This window comes from Manis javanica, chromosome 3 (genome assembly GCF_040802235.1).
Source record: "Manis javanica isolate MJ-LG chromosome 3, MJ_LKY, whole genome shotgun sequence".
Classification (NCBI taxonomy): domain Eukaryota; kingdom Metazoa; phylum Chordata; class Mammalia; order Pholidota; family Manidae; genus Manis; species Manis javanica.
Genome location: NC_133158.1, coordinates 217516729 through 217538786, shown reverse-complemented (window position 1 = coordinate 217538786; position 22058 = coordinate 217516729). Strand labels below are relative to the sequence as shown.

General features: G+C 46.9%; 1 protein-coding gene across 6 annotated transcripts in view; it reads left to right on the top strand.

The window, feature by feature from the left end:
* The window catches only part of PALLD (palladin, cytoskeletal associated protein), a 310939-nt gene that overhangs the window by 161897 nt on the left and 126984 nt on the right, over positions 1 to 22058 (top strand). For all 6 annotated transcript variants that reach the window (XM_073232834.1, XM_073232838.1, XM_073232837.1 and 3 more), the window contains 2 exons: positions 2716 to 2835; positions 4597 to 4939. In XM_073232834.1, coding sequence (XP_073088935.1) covers positions 2716 to 2835; positions 4597 to 4939 — 463 coding nt within the window. The remainder of the gene's footprint in view (positions 1 to 2715; positions 2836 to 4596; positions 4940 to 22058) is intronic.

Below are 22058 nucleotides of genomic sequence, written 5' to 3'. Positions count from 1 at the left end.
CGACCGTTTGCCTAGTTCGTGGTTCTGTGGGTCACGCTCGGCTCGCTGCACCAGCTTGCTCTGAGGTGCACTCACTTCACGTGGCTGTGCGCAGCTCCCAGGCTGGCTAGGAATGCGCTAGTCTTGGCGGGTCTCTGTTGCCATGGCTTTTCTCGGCCCTGCGGGGTCTCTTCCTCCTGCACAGCCTTACTTACCTGGGGGTTCAGCAGGGCTCCAGAGATGGAGCAGGAGTGAGCAAGCCCCTGGGAGGTTTCCTCAGTGTCCCCTCCACCACATTCTAGCTCAAAGCCCCTTGCAAAGCAGGCCCAAGTCCAAGGGCTGTGCCAACTGACGGAAGGGTTTGCAGTCACATTATAAAGGGGCAATGGAAGCACTGCAGCCATTTTTGTAAAAAAAAATTTTCACTATGAAGTCTCATTATTACTGCCCACCTAGTAGGTAGATAATCAATAGAGTCTCTTAGGGAATCAGAATTATATCACTTTCTTCACATTTACCAATGTTATCATCTTTATTTCACTGATACAACATAGATAATTATTCCGTTTAAAAACAGTCAATACACTCTGCATCTAGCTTCTTCCCATAGTAATAGCTGCCACTGGCTGGCTGCAAAGCGTCACTTGGAACCAGTCAAGTCCTAAGCACAGGGCACGTCAGATCACCAGCAAAGACAGTCACCAGGAGGAGTCAGGAGACCGACTTGGCTCAACTTGTGATTTTACCACTTACTAACTGGGACCCTGGGAAAGCCGGTCAGCCTTCTTGTGCTCTAGTGTCCTACCTGTGAAACAGGCCAGTGATGATACATGCAGTTCCTAAGGTCGACATGAGGGGAAATCTAATCTGTTTGTGCTGGTGGCAGTCCTGGAGCCTGGTCAGGGCCCTGCAGCTGTCAGCTCTTGCCTTGCTCGTGTAGCCTTGCGGTGGTCAACCTTACGTGTCAGGGCAGGAGGTTCTTTTACTGTCTATTACCCTTTATTATGGTAGTGATAGTGTTGCAGATAAGAGCACTGAAATTCGAGGAGGTGGACCACGTCACAGGGACCCTTACGCAGCCCCAGCAGCTGGTCCGACTTGGAGCCTTTCTTGCTGCAGCGTAACAGCTTCCAGAAAACCGTGGGCAGGTCATCTACAGAGCAGGTTCTTTTCTTCCAGTGTCAGCATTTCAGAGAAGCTTCATTTCCCCACTAACGGCTTCTCAGTTGAGCAGAAGTGAGAGGTGGCTGCACTGAACTTGAAAGAACCTCCGTATGCGCTCCAGTAAACCAGGCAGGAGGAGCACGTGGAGCTGGCTCTGCTGGTGATGTCCACACACCCAGGCTGAGGTGCACACTGTGCAGACATCTGTTTCAGCCTCACAGTCACCCCAGGAGGAATATATATATATATATTTGGTATTATTAATGTACAATTACATGAGCAACATTATGGTTACTAGACTCCCCCCATTATCAAGACCCCACCATGTGCCCCATTAGAGTCACTGTCCATCAGCGTAGTAAGACGCTATAGAATCACTACTTGTCTTCTCTGTGTTGTACAGCCTTCTCCATGCCCCCCCTACATTATGTGTGCTAATCGTAATGCCCCTTTTCCTCCCTTGTCCCTCCCTTCCCACCCATCCTCCCCAGTCCCTTTCCCTTTGGTAAGTGTCAGTCCATTCTTGGGTTCTGTGATTCTGCTGCTGTTTTGCTCCTTCAGTTTTTTCTTTGTTCTTATACTCCACAGATGAGTGAAATTATTTGATACTTGTCTCTCTCCACCTGGCTTATTTCCCTGAGCATAATACCCTCTAGCTCCATCCGTGTTGTTGCAAATGGTAGAATTTGTTTTCTTCTTATGGCTGAATAATATTCCATTGTGTATATGTACCACATCTTTATCCATTCATCTACTGATGGACACTTAGGTTGCTTCCATTTCTTGGCTATTGTAAATAGTGCTGCGATAAACATAGGGGTGCAAATGTCTTTTTCAAACTGGGCTCCTGCATTCTTAGGGTAAATTCCTAGGAGTGGAATTCCTGGGTCAAATGGAATTTCTATTTTTAGTTTTTTGAGGAACCTCCATACTGCTTTCTACAATGGTTGAACTAATTTACATTCCTACCAGCAGTGTAGGAGGGTTCCCCTTTCTCTACATCCTCACCAACATTTATTGTTGTTTGTATTTTTGGATGTTGGCTGTCCTAACTGGTGTGAGGTGATTTCTCATTATGGTTTTAATTTGCATTTCTCTGATAATTAGCGATGTGGAGCATCTTTTCATGTGCCTATTGGCCATCTGAATTTCTTCTTTGGAACAAAGAGCTGTCTGTTCAGCTCTTCTGCCCATTTTTTAATTGGATTATTTGCTTTTGTTTGTTGAAGTGCGTGAGCTCTTTATGTATTTTGGATATCAACCCTTTATTGGACATGTCATTTATGAATATGTTCCCAGGAGGAATATATTATCCCCGTTTTATATAGAGTAAACCCTGGTGGCCAAGGCTGACCTTGTCCAGAATCACAACAAATGGGTCCGACCTGAAAGCTCTTGCCGCTAGGTTGAACTGGTAGCTTCATTGTAAAGAGACTCTACTGTGAATACTTTGTAAAATGATTCTGTGATAATCATTACCTCGGTTGCCTGTTTTAGAAAGCAGAGGGGTCTGACTTCTTCAAGGTGGCTTCGGGATTTCACTTTGATGTGGTGCTCTGTTCTCACCTCCAGAGGAGATCTGTACCCTCGTCATCGCTGAGACCTTCCCAGAAGACGCAGGGGTCTTCACGTGCTCAGCAAGGAATGACCACGGATTGGTAACGAGCACGGCCCAGCTGGTGGTCACCGCAGGTATGTGAAGTGAAGCACACTGGCTGTCTGGGCACCTGGTGGCACACCACTGTGGAAAGAGGCCCGAGGGTGCCCGACCTGTAGGAATACTTGCTGCCACTCCAGGAGCCACCCTGACAATTCAGGTTTCGTCATGAAACAAAGGCTGTGGGAGCAGCAATGGGCAAGACAAAGAGGGCCATAGAGCAGGGGAGTGCATGCGGGCTGTTCAGTGTCACGCAGTCTTGGTCTTGGAAATGGAGCTGTTCCCTGACATCCTTATGCTGCCCCAGAATTGTGCTCACATCAGATGGCGCCTCTGCACCAGACTTGCAGGGACCACTCCCAGCGCTGCCAGCACAGGATAGGGAGACTCGTGCACCAATAAGTCACTGTTTGACCCACTATGGAAGCTTCTGGAAAAGTAATACAAGATACACCTAATGTAGTTTCAGAAGAGCTGTAAAGCCCCAGGAAATCAAATCCCATTGAAGATGGAATATCACTCTGATATTAAAACCTAAAGCAATATACTGTTAATACCATTATTCAAAAATACCTAAATGTTTTTTAAACTCAGAAACTTACCACTAGGGGAAACAACATGAAACAGCTTTTTTGTTTATTTTCTTTCAACTTTAGTTGTCTATATTCTGCTATTACTAATAGCTTATTTTTATTGCCTCATCTATTACTTACTTTGTAACAGTTTTCAAAGGTCTCTCTGACCAAGCCTGGCTCCTGGTATGCAGGGTAGGGAATCGGTAAACGGATTGTTGGCTGTGTGAGACGGACGTGAGAACAGCTGACCTACACTGGATGTCTTTAGAGCGAGAACTCAGTGCTAGGTGGCAGCAGAGGCACAAACAGAACTGGCTTCAGGCCGTCAGGATGGGGTTGTAAATGCTTTTTTATCTTACTCAAGGGAAGAAAAGGTAAAGGTCGCCTCCCTGGTGGAGCAGCCCCTGAGCGAAGGAAGCGCAGGCCTGGCTAGCCGGCATAGGCAGGGGCCTTGCATTGCACTGAAAGCTGCCGTGCATACGGCCTAGACCATTGCCACCCCAGTGATGTGGCTGGGGCTCTGGACCCCAGGGTCTGTGCTGCAGAGGCTGGCAGGTGTTCCCACTGCCTTTGAGGGTGAGTCTGCTATAGGCCAAACTTAACAAGGATTTCTGGGCTTTCAGTTGCTTACAATTATCATTTTTAAGTGCATTCTAGGAGTTCTGCTGGGCTTGGGGCAAGGTGAGGCTCCAAAGGCAACACGGGCACCTCTCAGATGCTCTCAGGTGCTGACAGCTTGGAAATGACATGTATCTGTGAGGTCACAGCACATGTCACGTAGACTCAGAGCTTTGTCCTCCATGCCTTTGAGTAGACGGGGTCCCCTCTGCCTACCGCAGAAAAGCTTTATGCCTGGAGCCGTTGCCAGACTCTGTCGGATCTGAGGGCTGGACTGTGAGAGGAAGAATCCGTAATATTGATACTGTTGGTATTGTCCTTCTGTACCAAGTTTTGGCTTTAAATCTTGTTTAAAATTTCTTACTGAGCTGAGAGCTCGTCTCCCCACTGTGGGCCCAACTGGGAAGGGGAACAGGGGAATCACTGAAAATGAGCTTGGGAGAACCAGGCCCTCCAGGTAGCTTTGCTTCCATATCAGATGTGAGCAGCCTGGACCTCTTGCTTCACGACTCACGGGGCACAAGGGATGCTCAGGCTGTCTGTGACAGCTGGGGACAACAGGAGCGATAGCGTCTCATTGCTTCCCTCCCGCCCCTTCCTCAGCCAGCGCTGAAAACTGCAGCTCAGACTCCATGGAAGAACCCCACAGCGGCCGCCTCCGGGAGTTCCCACCGCCCCCTCCGGCCTTGGAGACAAGTTCCTTTGAGTGGGCTTCGAAGAAACCATCGGAGATCCAGCAGGTGAACAGCCCGGAAATCGGACTTAGCACAGCAGCTCTGCAGAGGCATTTCGGTTCTGCTGAGAGGGAAGCGAATGGTGTGCACCCCAGCCGTGGGGTGAATGGACTGGGCAGCAGCAAGGCCAGCAGCACCAAGCCTCTCCCAGCGCCAGCTCTCCTGCCCTCACCCACCAAGGAGCCACCGCCGCTGCTTGCCAAGCCCAAACTGTGAGTATTTCTGTGCGGTTTACACTACTTCCTGTACCTGCCGAGCTGTATCTTGGGCAGGGAAAGCTTTCTGCCTGCACTCAGGAGTGCCCCTTCTGCAGGCAAGTTATCCCTCCCTGGCTGATGACACCTTGCTGCGAAGTAGGGTCTTTCAAAATTATAAAAGATACTTAAAAATAAAGGCAAATGACCAGCATGGTTACATCTGTAATTTAGATTTGCTGAAAGCTGTAATGGGTTTCAGCAGTGAAAACATCTATGTGTGGCATGGCCTTCCATCGTATAGCAGAGGATATGGCCACACCCGGAGGTGATGGAAAGGGGACCTACTTTGAGCTCTTTATTAAAACCATTTCCAAATGTTTCGAATTTAAGAATCCATAATGAAATCTGGTAGAGGTAAGCACGGGAAGGCTGAAAGCTGAGGCTGAAAACTCAGTGTGCAGAACCCACTGCGGGAAACAAACCAGGAAGTAACCAGGATTGTCAGCAATCTTCCAACACAGCCTCCTCGGTGCTGGAATATTCCATGGAACTGCTTATTTCCGTGGCTACCCCTCCATATGATTTCCATATTTTCTTAGGGTGACAAACCTTGTGTGAGCTGTTTCCATTGGCACCATGCAGCTGACAGTTGTTATGAATGGAGCCATTAGAGTGTCAGAGAGAGGCAGAGGTCAGCTGACTCCACAAAGTTTCTTTCAGAGCATAACAGACCTTGAATCACTGCCCCGGGAGAGGCCAGTGGCAGCGTCAGAGTCTGTAAAGTGTGTACATAATCTATAGGTCACGTTTCCATGGGGACGAATTCTCCAGAACCCAGGAGTTACTGTGTGTTCCCCTAGACTGAACAGCCGACTTGTCCGTCAGATATGTAAGAATATGTAAGATATTTGAATTAAAATATCTTATATATTTTTATATCACTCTGTTGTTTACTGAGTGATTTCATGAGCCTCGTTAGACTGAGCAGATCAGCCAAGCGGACGCCTTAAGTTAACAAGCAGGCAGATTATTAAAAAAATAGACTTCTGGACAATCTTGTGTTGCAGTTTCTAAAATCTATCAGTTACTACCCAGCACTTAATCTGTGTTCTGTCCAGGCTCGTTCTTCAGGCAGCAGGTCTTAGGCGTGTAGACAGGAGTGTGGAGGACGCCAGGTGGGCGTGTGGTGCCTGCGCCCCGGCTGCACCGGTGCACAGGTAGATGGGCTCAAAGGCAGCAGCCTCAGGAGATTCACACTCTGCAGTCCAACCGTAAAATCAGCCACCACTGCTGGCTCCCTATGTCTTTGTGTTTTGAATGTGTATTTGTGGTGCTTTTAATGAAGCAAGGGACCTGTTCTCCTGTGGAAGACTTTTCAGGACTGGGACTTGGCTGTGCTCTTGGTGGGCAGTGACGCTGGTCTGCCCTGATGGCTATCACAGACTGAGCGTGAACCACAGGAGCGCCAACACCAGGAGCCGGTCACGGGCATTCACAGCCCTTCTTATCTCAGGAGTTTCAACAGCTCTTGTGCTTTTAGCTCTGCTGTACAGTGATGTGAGCGTGTACGGGGAGGGGTGGGGGGTGTACAAAGGAGCACAAAACAGCTTTGTGCTATGAAAACGGTAAGTGGCTTAAGCAGAAATTTGAAGAGTGAATCATGGTTTGCTTATCAGCCAGCTTTTCAGTATAAAATAATGTACAGGAAAAATGGGCTGTTGTGTATAACATCCATATAAAGGGGTCATGCCCACCTCTTGAGGAAATTTAGGGAAAAGCGGAGCATGTCAGCACAAAACCTGGGAGCTTAGAAATAATGTGCTTGTGCCAGGTTTTACCAGTGTTTTTCTTTCAAATCCCTCTTTGTTTAAATATATCCTTAGAGCATCACTTCATGATTTTCATATTGTACTATTACCTGCCATTTACTAGGTACAGAGTAACCGGTGGTGACACTCTTTAAACATGTATTAAATCTTAAATTTTCTTATGAAGTATAACGCCTGACTGGATTTTGTTTTGATTACCAAGTAAACGCATGCTCGGTGGGGCAATGCAGACAGTACAGAGGCTGTCAAGGAGAAGGTGAATGCTGCCTGCTCTCTTCCAGCCCGCGCTCTTGAGGTTCCAGGTGTTACTGGTTTGGTCTGAGGACGTGGGCCTTTCTCTGTTGTCAAGGTCTTTTCCAAAGAGGTTTGTTCATTGTTTTTGAGTTGTAGCCATTGATGGAGGAAGGTTCTGTGAGTCCACTGAATGACATCTGCAAATAGTTTAGAATGGCCTCAAAGTTGGTGATAATGTGTTCAAGCACTTGTAAAATTCTTACACATGTCTATTTTCATTGGTGGTAAAAATGAAATTTTGCTTCTTATGGTTAGCAATGAAAAACTATGGATTGCTCTGATCTCTTTTTACCAGCCTGTGATCTTATTCCCTTTCATAAAAGGAGAGGCTTACATTTTGGGGCTTTATGGCATTTCCTTCATCTGAATAATTTGTAATTAAGCAAATAAGCAATTAGGAGGGAGCAAATAATAGAAATTAAAATATTTACACTGGCAGTAAATTAACCTGAAAATGGTATTTGTCAGAGTCTTAAAAGATTATTTTCAAAAAGAAAATCTCTTTGCATTTTTCTCCCAAATAGCTCCAGTGACGATCATGGGTAGAAGACAAAACCAAAGGCTAAAATGAAAAGACAGCAATGTCACGAATTCTTTTCTTTAACAAGGGCCAAGCCTGATGGGTGGGCCAGCAGAGACCCTCGCCAAGAGCAGGGCGGCCACCCCAGAGCCCACGAGGCGCCCCTCCTGTGCGGGGGGCCGGGCCCCAGGCTCGAGTCAGAGAGGCGCTTACCTTGCCCGCCTCTCCCAGTGGCTTTGTCTCAGGCCCTGTCCCTCAAGTACTAGTTAAATGATTAAATATAGGCCATTCAGTAAGTGCCAGATGCCGTGCACACTGGCTGCGGCCCCACCAGCTGTGGGACCAGATGTGCGTGTAGATCCTCCACAGGAAAACGTCCGTAAATGAGAGCTGCTGCGTGACTCAGTGACACACAGGCCCTTCTGTCAGGGCACCAAGAGGAGACGCAGCATGGTGCTTAAGTCAGATTTCTTATTAGGGAAAAAGAGGGAGGACTAAACGTAACCCCAATTTGAAGTACTAGTTATATTATTCTCCTTGTTTGCAGTGCACCAGTAAGTCTGTCGCCTCCAACTCTCCAACAATGTCTGAAGATACAAAACAAACAGAGGGTTCAGTTTGTTAATCAGAAAGAAAGTCCCTGCTTTTCTTTATTCCTGCAAAAAAGCAGTCTTTCAAAGGCATGAGTATGCATGGGACCCACAGAAATAAACCCTGGAAGGACACTCACGAATGCTAGACGTGGTGGGTGATTTGCAGAGCATGTGGGAAGCACAGCCATGTTCCCCATTGAGCTCATCTCCTAGAAGCCCAGGGTAAATAGCCAGGTGCCGTTTTCAAACTCCACTTCTTTCTTTTTTTTTAATATTCTTCCTCTGTCTTATGGAAGGGAGGTAGAAATAACCTAGGAAAGAAGCAAAATGAGAAATCAAGAGGGAGATCGTGGGTGGCGAAGCAAGAGGGTGGTGTCTGCATCCGGAGCAGGACAGGTCGGTAGACAAAGTCACGTGTCACCGTCACACCGGTGCCAGTAGTGTGCACCTTCCCATGGGAGTTGTGCCCTGTGACGGGTGGGTGGGCACGGAGTGGTCCTAAAGTGTTGCATGCTTGATCCACAGCCAGACCTGATATGCATTTGGCTCTTGTTGCTCCTATTCTTACTTACTTTCTCTTCCTTGGCCTCCAGAGGAAATACAGGATCAACATTTCCTATTTGGGAAGGATAAAGTGATTTCAAGCTGAATCCACCAGCCTCTAGAAGTAATTGCACTTTGCTACCTGTTTCTGCCTTTCTTCTTTGTCTCTCTCCCACCCTCAGACACCCCGTGGTTCCTGGATTTCCTGCCTCAAAAGACGGGCATGTCCTATAGACTCATTATACCAAGTTGTTGGGTTTCCTGTGCCGCCTCATCCCGTTGGGGTCTCACAAAGGGAAGCTATGTGGTCGTCATAATAAACAATAGTAAGCGCCGTGTGAAAGTGGAGGCCCGGCCTCCCGCCGTACCTGTGTTTGAGAGGCGAGGAGGAGAATGTGCCCGTATCGGCCTTTCCCCGTGGCAGGCGGGCTGTGTCTGGGAGGCCCCCGGGCTCCTCCACACCCCTAGACGCACGCTTCTGCACGGGGCGCCCCCTTCCTGGGTGTCCTGCGCGAGTGGCTGGTTCCCTCCCGCTCTTCACTCAGCGCGCTGTCACCGCCATCCCTGACCGCCGGTCTGCAGCCACCCGGCTGTCCCCCAGCAAGTCATCCTTTAAATCACTGGTGGCACACGAATAATGTCCCTGCGGGTTGCATATTGCCCTCCCCCACTGTCACCACGCGCGCCGTCTGACGGCAGGTGTCCTGTGTTTCTCACTACCCCTTCCCCAGGACCTAGATCAGGGCCTGACAAATAGTAAATGTCACAACCACTTTTGACCGAATGAAGCAAGAGCAGGTAACAAGGAAGGGAACGGTCTCCCACGTTTGGAGCAGCCCCATCTATTCTGCTTGACTCCATCCCTAAAAATACCACAGGACTTCTATTTCCAAACCCCACCAATTCCAGTTTTTCCACTTGACAGTACTTTTCCAACCGACATCATTTATCTTATAAATGGAATGAATCTGAAGAATCAAGTAAGAATCCCATGGAATGGAATTGAGTGAGAAACTGGGGGTCCCTTTCACAGCCCTTCTCATTTCTCCTGTGTTCCCATTTAATGAGCCTCTACCTTTAGAACATTCTGGGGAAAACAAGACGCCGGACATGGAGGAGGACGTGTTCGCTCTCTAGGACACACTCGCTTGTCCTGTGGCTGCAGCATGACCCAGTGGCTCTCTCAAGGTGTGTGTGCTTGGGCATCAGGCACCCCCACCAGGACGCCAGGCTTTGCAGGAGGGCCGAGAGCTGCACACCACTTCCTTCCTATCCCGTGTGTATGGGGGGCTCTGCTGCTCGGACCCCAGCGTGGCATGTTCCATGTGACTCCGAATTTGGACATGTTCCCCCCTTTATCCCCTACGAGTTGGGGTTCAAGATCTCACTATATGTTTGAGGTCAGAATACGGATGGTTTCCTAGGCTCTCTTCTAGTGTAAGCCTCACCTGGTGAATTTAAGCACACACATACAGGCAGAGAAGACAAGCAAACAATCTGGGGCAAAATAAGTAACAAAGATCACAGAGATAAATTGTCGAGCAACTGTGAAGAGGTCCTTAAATGTACATGAATGTATTTGAAATGTAGCCTTTTCCATTCCTTCGTTGTTAACTGAGCGTCTGCAAAGCTTTGGTTAATGCCCTGTGCTGAGGGCACAAAGATGGAAGAGATGGAAGCATCACTTCCCAGTGACCTGTGGCTGCTGAGGTCGCATCAGCGATGACATGCGCCGAAAGCCCTGCACGTCTTCTGACATCACTCGGAGCCTAGAGGAATGGCTACTCCTCACAAATGCAGTGCAGCGCGATTGCCTTCTCTTCCCGGTTTAATGTTTGGAGGCCGAGCCGTCCTGCTTCTGATCCTGAAAACCCAGTAAGCACCAGCTTCCATTTCTGGTCAAACGATTTTCATTATCTGCTGAGTCTAGTCAGTAACAGCAATTTAGTAGCAGAGAAAGTACAAACTATGGAACCAGAGGGGCCTTCAAAGTGATATTAGGGCAAAAAAGGGAGGGCAGAAAGGTTTTTCGGTGTTATTACGAAACAACATCCACACACACGCTCACCAAACCACCGGCAGGGGACGCGTGCGGGCCGGGAGGCATGCCGGGGCCCCATGCCGCGGGCACAGGACCCTTCCTAGATGCGTGGGCGGTCACGACCTCCCACAGGGTCCGGGGTGCGTCGGGTTTCTGAAAACAGCCCCTCCCAGAATCCAGTCGAGGACTTCCTGGAGCAGGAAACTGTTACTAAGGAAGGACATTTTGATGTATTCTTGTGATTTGTCATGAAAATACTGACTCCGACACTGTCCCATCCTTAGAATTAGGATATAGGGCTTTGCTTGGCTAGCTTCCCAGTGAATTGGATGTTTTAACTGCATTTTGAGAGGGAAGTTGAGTCCTTATTTTTATGGTTAGTGGTCTTATTTGGTGTCTACAGGATAGTTGGAAATATTCACAGATGCCCTGTGTACATCCAAGGTGATACTCGAGCATCCCTAAGAAATACTATGTGTAAATCTCAAAATATTAGGTGCTTTTCACGAAAGAGTACATGATGGTGTAATATTTCTTCAACATTTCCATGTCATCTGGCTTATGTATGAAGCCCCTTTAGTGATTAAAAAGTAAATCGAGAAAAGCAGTTTCTGCCTGGCAGCGACCTTTTATTGCTCAGTTAAAATGATATATAAACTTAGTATCAATTTTGTGAAGGATAAAACACTGAGACCAACTGAAATGTGTATTCTATGCTCTGAAATATTACCAGTGGTTCACGGGGTAGAATTTTGAGTAGATCAGGTTTTCTTGTTAACTAATCCCAACTTTCCAGTGTTTTGACAAATTTATTGCTTTTATAATTACAAAGTACTCTTTTAAGAGAAGTGAGCACTTCTGATTGTGTCTCTCCGTCCTCCCATACCCAACTCCGGTCCATGTTCTTCACCGCTATGGATGCCCCCCACTAAGTTCCTGGGGCCGTGCTTGGCCCTGAGCACAGACGGAGGTGGGGTGTCCCAGCGCTGGGCCCTCTTACTTGCCTTCTCGGAGCACCCCTCTTCCCCTGGAAGCCAGTGACTTCAGGACTCTGTCTGGGTTTTAGACCCCATCCTAGAAAGCCTCCCCAGAAAATGTTGTGTACCCCAAATGGCTTTGTACCTTCCCAAACTCTCCTAACCCTCCTCCACCCCCCCACCCCCCTCAAAGCCCCACTCCTCCACCTCCTGTCTCAGGGGTTAGGATAAAATTGATGAAAGTAAGATAATTTTTCATCTTAAAGCCAAATATTTTAAAGACCAACATCTAACACATAATCCACACAAGGCTTTCCGCAGAAAGAAGGATGAAATCTCCACCCTCTGCAGCAGTAAGGAGAAATCATATGGTGGGGACATCTGAGGCTCCCAGGTGGAGCACAGTACTGTCAGGACGGATGCGACGGAGGCATCTGCCGAGAGAGGAGGGGCGGGTGTGGCAGTGGGGTCAGGAAGCGTGGAAAGGACCAAGGAGAACCATGAGCAGTGATGAGGAGTCCCAAGAAAGCAGCGGTGTTTCCCCGCTATTCATGCAGTGGGAACCCACGCGCGTCCGTGCGCATGGTGTCAGGCCCTCCCTGTGCCCGTGACCAGCTCTCCAAAGGAGGGAGGAGGCACACGGACAGTCGGTGGTACCAGCAAGGTGGGATGCTACAACATTTGATTTGATGATCCTTGAGAACTAACTACCTTTGAAATCATCGTGTAAGCACCTTGTGGGGCCAGAAAGGGACGCAGAGTAAGCCAGGTCAGGGCTCAGGCAGAAAAGAAAGAGGACCCAGGAAAACAGAAGTCACGCCAAGGATGAAAACGCCTCAAGGGAGCGTGAGATAGGAAGGTATGAAAAGGGACCGGTCGTTGTGATCAGAGAGAGGATTCTGGAAGTTCAAATCTGAGGAAAGAATGGACTTCCAAGTGGTAAAGGAATTTGAGAGATGTCTGTGTCAGTGGATAGTTTAAGTGGAAGTTAAGGTCCCAGAGTGCAGGAAGCAGTCAAGGAATCGTGAGGCTAAGATGCTATGCGGAATATTGACATGGGTGATGGCCAAGGGTGATGATGGCTGGAAGCCAGGTGCTAAATAGCAGGGCCATTGAGGAAAGTGGGGAAATGGCCCAGGGAAGAGAGTGACTGTAGGTGCAGCCCAGGACTTCAAAAAGAGGCAGGGTCCAGTGATGACGGCACAGCTGCCCTGGGGGTGGCTGCAGGGGAGACCTGCTGAGCCCCGCCTGCTCCGAGTCCTGATGAGGTGAGGGGTGGTGTCCAGGAAGGCCAAATCTCAGTCAAGGCAAAAGCGCTTCCAGTGAAAGTATTTGAGGAATTGGGGGTATTGATTAGAAACAAAGAATCTGTAGACAGTCTGGAAAAGGACTCCAGGGGATGCTGGAGAAGGAAGGACAGACAGCGGTAGGTGGAGGCCTGCATCTGAGCAGGCGAGGGCTTGGGGGTCGTCCTGGGCTCACCTGGGCTGTCCTCATCCATGAGGAGTGGCAGGACCGTTTGTAGCTGGACCGACAGAGCCATTTCCAGTGTAATCACTTCTTTTTCAGCCCCTAATTATCTCGGTTACACTTGAACACCATGATCTGTTTTGTACTACGAACCTCTTCTGTCCAAGACCTTGAGGTGGGTACTTCGTGAACAAGCCTACTTCCTGTATTTGGATATTTTAAAACCATTGTTTTCAACTAACTAGTGAGCCTCTGATCCATATATATTGAATTTCACTTTGTGTCTACAACTTTTACGACTGGAGAATTTATTCTATGTACTGCAGGCTGAAATACATTAGCTTGCCAATTTTTTTCACCATTGATTAATTTTTTCTGTGAATGTAAAGGTTTTTCATTCAAACTAATACATCACCTAATGGTGAGAATATTCGTAACAGGAAAATTATTTAGTTGGTTTCTATTAAACATGTAATAGAAAGTAGATTGTTCATTTTTTTAGCAAACCTGAGAGTAACAATTTCCTAACTTGCCTACAGTTATGATTACACAAATCTTGTTGATGATACTGGAATCAATATAGTGTTTTGAAAACCTTTTCCATATGTGGCAAGGAATTAGATATCCTTCATTTGGTTTTAAGAATTATGCACGTACTAAGCAAATTTGGTAAAATATATAGATTTTCATGAAAGAAGTTGGCTGAATAAAACACATACAAATTGAGCACATGGTTTGCTTCATTATCCACAAAGAAATTATGAATTAAATGCAGTTAGAACCTCAGTCTTCCCTACACTAAGTCCATGTCCTCTGACCTCTGGCTGTGGATGTTCCCACTAAAACAACACTGTCACTCTGTTCACTGACACTGTCCTGAGGGCGCCCGCTGATTGTGAAGGCCTCCAGGGGCAGCCCGAGGAAATGCCTTAGTCAATCGGCACATTCATCCAATTTCTGTGCCTTCATTCCCACTGTGTTTGCTAGAGCTCCCTTCTCCCGCCATCTCAACTCGGAAATCCTGCAAAGTATTTGCTTGGTGCCGTGCTCCATTTCACGACGTTCTTTAGTCTGTGTTTTTATTTAAATGGAATGACCTGCGTCTAGCAGTAGGTAGCATTTGAGGGACTCCAGCTGTGAGCCTCCTGATATGAAGCGAGCGAAACCACCGAGTCACTAACGTGCTATCCAAATATTTGCCTCGCAACATATGTCAAGAACCAGAAAGCGTAGGTGAAGCTATCTGGTATTTTTTTTTCCTCAGAGGAGTTTATAAATAGGTCAAATGTGGGTAATTATAGGCTTGGGCTATAATTTCAAACTTGCTGCTTTCCTGGTAATTGCCGTTAAATGTGAAGGTTGTGAAAGATTTCTGGAAAGACCACAAATATTTTCTCGTCCTTGTTTCTTTGTTGAAATGCTTCATATCCCATCTGGTTTCAGAGATGTATCATTATGTGCAGTAACATTTGTAGCTCGCGCACACACACACGCCATAAAAGATGGCTTAAGTATGGTGCAGTGCAAAGCAAAAATGTCTTTTGTTCCCTGTAGTTTCTAGAACAGAGTTTGTAGCTTGGACTTCCCAATAGTTTAAGCCACGGGGGTTAATTCTTGTTCCGTATGGTCTTATGTTTATGTCTGTACCCTCCTTTCCTTCAGAAGGCATCTAAGTCAAATATGAGATGTCCACATTTGTTTTTATTCCTTCACAGAGCAATCTTACACACATGGGAGAGGGTCATTCATGGTGAAGCACTCTGAATAACAGCGAGCTTCACTCCATGCCTGTTCTCATTACTCGACCTTTAAAAAGCAGAATTATGTTTGACTTTGCCATTATTGAAACTTTCTGATACTTAGCAGCTGCCTCACTAGAGAGAAATATAATGAAGAGTTTTTTAATTTTTACCAAAAGTTGTCAGAGAAAGGTTTCCGAAAACAATTAGATGGCTCCTGAGCATACTTTGAAAAGTTGATTTATGCTGAAGACCATTTCCCTATGGTATCAGCTAGAGAGATTGGCATTTTTGTGTTTCACATTATAACAAAGGAACAAAAGTTGTCTTTATGAAATGAAGGTTCTGTCCTACACTCTTGGTGAGAGTAGGACGTGATCTAAAGAAACTGGAATTCCTGCTAAAACCGGAAGTGACATGGAATGAGGCAGGTGTATAGTTTAAGTTTGTCTGTGTTCTAGGTCCTTTTAGTGAGGAAATTAAAATTCTGCCTGGCGCTGCGCTCTCTGCCTCCTGCCGCTTCCGGTCTGCTGTCTCTCCTGCTGCAGTGCCTTCGAGTAGGTGAATGCAGGACATACCCGACATGAATCTGAATCTGGGTGGGATGAGGAAGATGCAAAGGGTGCGTGCCAGCCAGGAGGGGTCTGAGGCCCGGAGGCTGTCCTGCCAGGCGAGGCCTGGGTGGTGGGGCTGGGTGAGTGGCCGGCCTTCGATAGTCCTCATTGTCTTAAGAGCATGACGTCTGGAAAGTGGTCAAAAGTTCCTGCTTTGTACATATCTGGCAATGGATAAATTAAAGTTTTGAAGTCACCTCTTCCTCCCAGATCTGTATCAGTCTGAACTATGCACTCCATGCAGCCTAGAAAAAGTTAATTTGGGGTGACATGAGAAAATAACCATACTTTGCTAACTGCATTCCACGTTCCACATGGCTGTGAGCATCATCTGATATAGATCGCAGGTCTGTAGGGTCATTTTTCCACCTAGAGTCAAATTTCCCCCGTGCTCTGTTTTCACGTGAAATTTACAGACATCAACATTTCTCATTCTAGGATGTAAACTGTTCGTTTCTGGGTTCATGGTTGCATTTAGCATGTATTTCGGGATATTGCTCAAAGGTAGAGCAGAGGATGGTCACAGAATTTACAGAAATTGGAAAACACAGTCGTCAGCTAAGAGGCCTCCACCCTGGGCCGCACAGGTAGTAGCCCGGATACCATTCCCTCCTGTGCGCAGCACAAGCAGGGATTTTTTTACCTTTTTTCTCTAGATATTCTTCATACTACTACTTATGTAACCTGGACATGTTTCACATGGATATAACGTTTCAGGCTAAGAGCTTATTTAAATCACAAAAAATTATTTCAGAGACCTTGTACAAATATAAGCAGTTCAATATTAATTAACTAATTTGGAAGGTAATGTTGCAGCACATTCACTCTGTGTTTCCTGTCTTGTTCATGGATTATTATTATTATTTCTTATACCAAAGTATTTCTATCGTTTTCAGGCTCATTGGGACTGTCAGTGAAGCCGCCCAGCATCTCCTTAAACACTGTGCTTCTCGGGACACTTCCCCACTGCAGGGGGGTGCCGCTGAAGCACGGGAGGCCTGCCCCGGCCCCTCCTCTGCCCCCCTCTGGGAGCTGCCCTCACGCTCAGCGCCCACCAGGACTTCCCTTCAGTTTCACCCTGGAAGTGCTTCTCACCTTTCCTTGTCCTGGCGTCCCTGATTCTTAAATGCCATGTGCTTCCCTTTAATGTTTTTTTCTCTCATTTGTCAGAAGCACGCCCTCCAGTAACTTGCGGAGAAAGAGTTAGAGGACAAATTTGTTTCCAGACCTGCTTCTCTGAAAAATGTTTTTAGTCTTTCCTCATTCTGGGTTGACAGTTTGACTGGTGTGGGAATTACAGTTTTCCTGAGAATTTTGAAGGATTTCCTCCAGATTCTTCTAGTTACTGGTAGAGGAGCCCAAAGCCAGTGTGCTTTCTGATCCTTTGTGTATGACCTGTTTCTTTTTTTTCACTCTGGAAATATGTAGAATCGTCTCTTTATCCCCAGGGCTCTGAAATTTCTTTGATGATATGCAGTAATTTTCAGACATTGTAGAATATATTTAGTTGATTCCTTGCAGTCTGAAAACTCTGGAAATTTTCTTACTTTTAAAAATTTCGTCTCTACTTCCTCTGGTTTCTCTTTCTGAAACTTGTATTGTTGTGATGTTAGAACTCCTACACTGTTGTTCCAATTTTCTTTTATTTCCATTCTACTTTGTATAGCTCTCTTCACCTTTGTCTTCCAAACATTCTTCTGCATTTGTGATTTCTGCTGTCATACTTTTATTTCTCAAGACTTCTTTCTGATTCTCTGATTTTTTTATGGTGCCCTGTTCTGTCTCACGGATGCCATAATGTCCTTATCTTTTCACTGGAATTTTTTTGGGTGACTGCTGTTATAATTTAGCTTTTCCCTCAGCTCCCTGCATTTTCTCTACTCTTTCAAGTTCCTTTTATTCTCTGTATTCATTTGGACTAAATTTCATGTTTGAGGCTTTCATTAAATGTCTCATGACCTTTGGCACCAACAAGTCGATTGGAAGCATATGGCTGATTGGGATTTATCAGCTGGTAGGTGTCACCTTAGGAGTGAGCAAGGGCCCCAAATGCCAGCATCTACAGGCCTTTCCTTAAGGGTTAAGTTCCTCCAGAAGGAAAGGCACTTGGTTCCTTCCCTGGACGAGGTGGACAGGGCGGGTATGTGCTGGGCAGACAGTATTTGGGAGCTGAACATGGCTGGCTTTTGCCCTTCGATAGGAGCGTGTCCATCCCCATGTTTAGCCTCTTTTGCTGGTCATTCTGCTCAGCAGCTGTTTCTGGGCCTGCCTCCCTCCGGCCCCGCCTCTGGAAGTGGAGGAGAAGGGGTGGTCAGCTACAAGAGTGGGAAGCGGGGCTGGCCGGCCTCCCACAGGCTCTCAACCATGCTGTGTTCAGCCCGGTCGCTCTCTCCCATGTTCAGAGGGACGTAGTGGTCAAGCTTCCTGTTGCTCAGATTAGCTGCTGCTTGTCTGCATCTCCTTCTGTAGGCACCTGGGCTTCTTCTTTGCTTTCCTGCTAAACTGGTGCCAACTCGTTCATTCATGTTTCATTCCAGTGAACTTAAATCTTTTCACTCCTTTCTCTCACTTTTTTCCTTAGAATTTAAGGGAAGAAACAAAAATACATGCACCCATTCAATCTACCATGCTTAATTAAGTAAATGTCAATTTATGACTGGACCTTTTTAATGAGAGATTTTTTTCCAGCCTAAGAAGGCTGCATAGGACAGAGAATCTCTGCCCCTCTCAAACCAGATGACTTGGATAAGCATCCCCATGCCCCTGAAGCCTCAGGGTGCTCCCCAGCAGAAGGGAATGAGGACAGTGCCGACGTCATAGGGTGGCGGTCCTGTGAAATACCGAGCTGGTACAGAGCCTGCTGCAGGATAGGTCTGCAGCAGATGCGCCTGTCCTCACATTCGTCATCATTCAGAGAGTGTCAGCAGTGTGCACAGCTAGAACGTCAGCTTTTCTCCCTTCTCCTTGAAGCACTCAGACCCACAGAACAAGTGGGGCTGAGGCACCGACTATGCCTATCGCCAGTCCTCAGCAGTGGGGTGGAGACCGCTCAACAAGACTCTCAGGTCTTGATAACTCGAAGATTGCTGATATAAAACTTATTTGGGGCCATTTTAAAAAATAAAACCGTATGCAAGAAACAATAGTCTGAGTGCCAGGTGGAGAAGCCATCCATAGAGTGACAAACTAACGGAGACCCATTTGCGAGCCCCAGGCTGTGCTGGTGAGGAGGACCTGGGCAGGGACTTTCTCTGTGTCCAGCACATTCTCTTACCGGGTCACACGGACGGCAGGCTCCAGTTCTGTGGCTAACAGGGTGCTCTGCTGGGAGCAAAGCCAACTCCTTTGTTTTCCCTGACCACTGCCTCACACGCTAGTGAGTTCCTGGTTATTCCCACTACTGTCAGGCCATTCGGCCAATCCACAGATGGATGCCTAGCTTTTACAAGACCCTGCTTGGTGGAGGTCTTTGTTCCCTGTGTCTAAGGTGGCTGCTGTGATCCGTGAAACAGACTGAGACCACAGTAAGGGCAGGAGGTGGTGACGCAGCCCACACGCCTGAGCCTCAGAAGACTGAGTGCCCTGGGCATGCAGCAGTCTCACTTCAAAGGCCAAGGACAGTGTGCTTCTCTGAGTCGCTTGGCTGTGGGTTCAGGCTAAGCAAAACACACCTGGCCTGCCGGCCAGAGACAACGGCGGAGGTCTCACCTGTCTCCTGCGTGCTACCTGAGCCCTGGAGTCAGCTTGGAGGAGGGCCATCGGCCAGCTCCAAGCATGGAGGGAATCTGGCCGCTCCGGTTCATTTCTGAACCACATTACCTTTGTCCTATTCCTCAACTTTCAAGGCCATTTCAGTTTGCATTTTTCATTGATTTGTGGCCAGAAACTGATTTGAAAAAGGAGAATTTAGGACGTATTCATCAGGGTTTGGAATTAATTAGGCTTCAAGAGTCATTTTCTATAACTAAGATCTCATTCTCAAAGGCACATGCTTGGAACAATGACCCAGCCATCGGGGTGGGACTTGAGGAATACAGGCGGTCTGGGGGCTCTGGTGTGGGCAGAGACCATGCACGTGGCTTGTGTACGGCAAGCCTCATGGACAGTACACACTGTTCAGGAACTTTCATTGGGGCTTTTTGACATGTGTCCGCCTGCCATTCCATTCCTGCGCCCATGCCCTGCCATGGGCCTGCGCTTCTTTCCGAGTACCCCACCGGCATCCACACTGACCCCCAGTCTCTCCCCGCGTTAATCCCTCTCAACCCCACATGTTCACAACATCTCAACTAATAGCGTATCAGTCATTTTAGTTTCCATTATTTACTTTTGTGTTCTTATAAATAATGCTTAGGATATTACAAGTTGCAAATGGCAACCCTAATAAGCATGATACTTATTGAGTGAGTAGTTGGGTTATGAAGCTTTCCCAAAAAATGAGTGCAAGGCTTTCCAGCATTAAGTGCAGGGAAAACGGCCCATTCTGATGACGGCTAACGCAGAAGCTGTAGGCCTCCCCTCCACACATGCTGAGGGCATGGCCAGAGGGCAGGCCAAGCCGAGGGCAGGTGTGTCCACATGCTGTGAGGTTTTGCTTCTGGTCCTGTAGTTAGAAGCTCCCCTTGTCCTTTTGCTTCAGACATATGGCATTTGTGTCATCTCCCTGATTTAGCAGAGGTCATAGTTTCTGTTTAAGACAGCTCCTGGTTGGCTCCGGATGCAGGGCAGTGCCTCCAGCTTCCCTTCGATGCCCGTGTCTGTGGGAAGGAAGACGCACTGCCAGCTGAGGGTTGAGCTGATGCATAAAACTGTACTTGTAGATTCAGTAATGCTGCCAGGGCCCTGTGTCGGTGACCGTCAGCTGGTCTCAAACCCAGGGAAACATCCTAAAAAATGTTTCAAAAGATGAGTTATAAAAGAAGAAAAATAGTGATGAAATTCTCTATTTGGTCACTCTGACAGTGCTACATTTTCCTTTTATGAGTGCACTTTTTAAGAAAGTAAACCTTAATTTCTTCAGTCTAATTGGAAATTTTGGTTACTTCAAGAAAACTGTAATTTTTGAGCTTTGATGTCATATTGAAGAAGACGTGAATAGTGTAATCATGGGTGTGTATATTTGGCTTAACTATGACTTTGACCTCCAAAAGTTTCACAAACTGATCTTTTTCTGAGCTGGAATTGACAGGTACTAGGTTTCTTAGTCCACCTAGCAGGTGATTTCATGATAACTGCACATGAGATGACCAGAAAGGAACATTAAGGAGCTGGTCAGAGTTGGCGGCAGAGAGTTCTCTTGAAAGATGGAAAATGTTAATTTAAAAGAGTTCAAGAGTTTAAACTGAAAGAGCGGGTCAGGTTGTGTAATAAAAAGAAGACAAAACTCAAGACTCCCCCAGCTGTACTTCTCTTTGAGCGGCTCTTCCGCTGCGGGTTATATAAAATTGATATAAATCCTCCCATTCTGACAAATCATGAGCTTAAGTACAGAATGATAACAGCTGCAAATGAGTTTACGAAAACAGGCTGAATGTCGTTAAAATCTTTTTGAAATGTTCTGTGACATCTGTTTTCCATTTTGCTATGCTGTTTAATTAACTTCAGTCTGACAGAATTGCAGAAATATTATTTGCTCAAAATAGTATCTTGAAGGAAGTGACCTTCATTTAATAGACAAGAATGTTAAGTGTAATATGGGCTTGATTAACTTCATCCCAATTTAAACTTTTTCCCATTGGCTTTGACATCTATTCCTCCATCAGGCTCATTTCTGTGCAGCTAAATCGGACTTTGGGTGATGGACAGCTCTGATCCAATTGGTGCCACTATCATATTTCTAAGATGCCAAAAATGGAAGAAATTTTAAAGAGAATAGTGAAAATTGCAGAAAGTATCCTGATTTATCTTCATCTCTATTAGATGAGGTCGCTGGCTTCTGAGTTAGTGAGGGAGTCAAGTTCTGAGAAAGATTCCTTCCTCTTATTGTGGATTATTTGTGATCTTTTTGGTAAGAGTAATTACCTTGTTGGGGCGAAGGGGGAAAACGATATACCCTATAAAAACCTGAAATACCACACTTGCTTTACTGAGGTTCAGTGGTCCTAGAGAGCTGGACAAATCTTGGAGGGCAAGGAGGAACATTGTGGAGCAGGAGGAGACTGGGGAGAGCCGGATGCAATCAGCAGCTGACCACTACTGTTTGCCAGAGCACACAAAAGCCTAGTGCCCTGAGGTCAGGACACGATGGGGAATGGCTGCAGTGCAGTGTGTCCTGGCCTCATAGAGGAAGGCTGCTGGGTTCCTGGCTTTGCAAAGTGGATGTAAGCTGGCAAGTTAGCGGCCTTTGCTCTTGCTGCCCAGCAGGCTGATGAGCGGCTCTGGGCTGCTCAGGGAAGGCAGCGTGCCCTGTGCTAGACCTGATTCTCCCGTGCACAGGAGTCAGTGGGGTTTCATGAAGCTCTGTCAACACAGACACCAGAGCTTCGCAGCTTCCGCCTGACGATGGTTGCTGGTT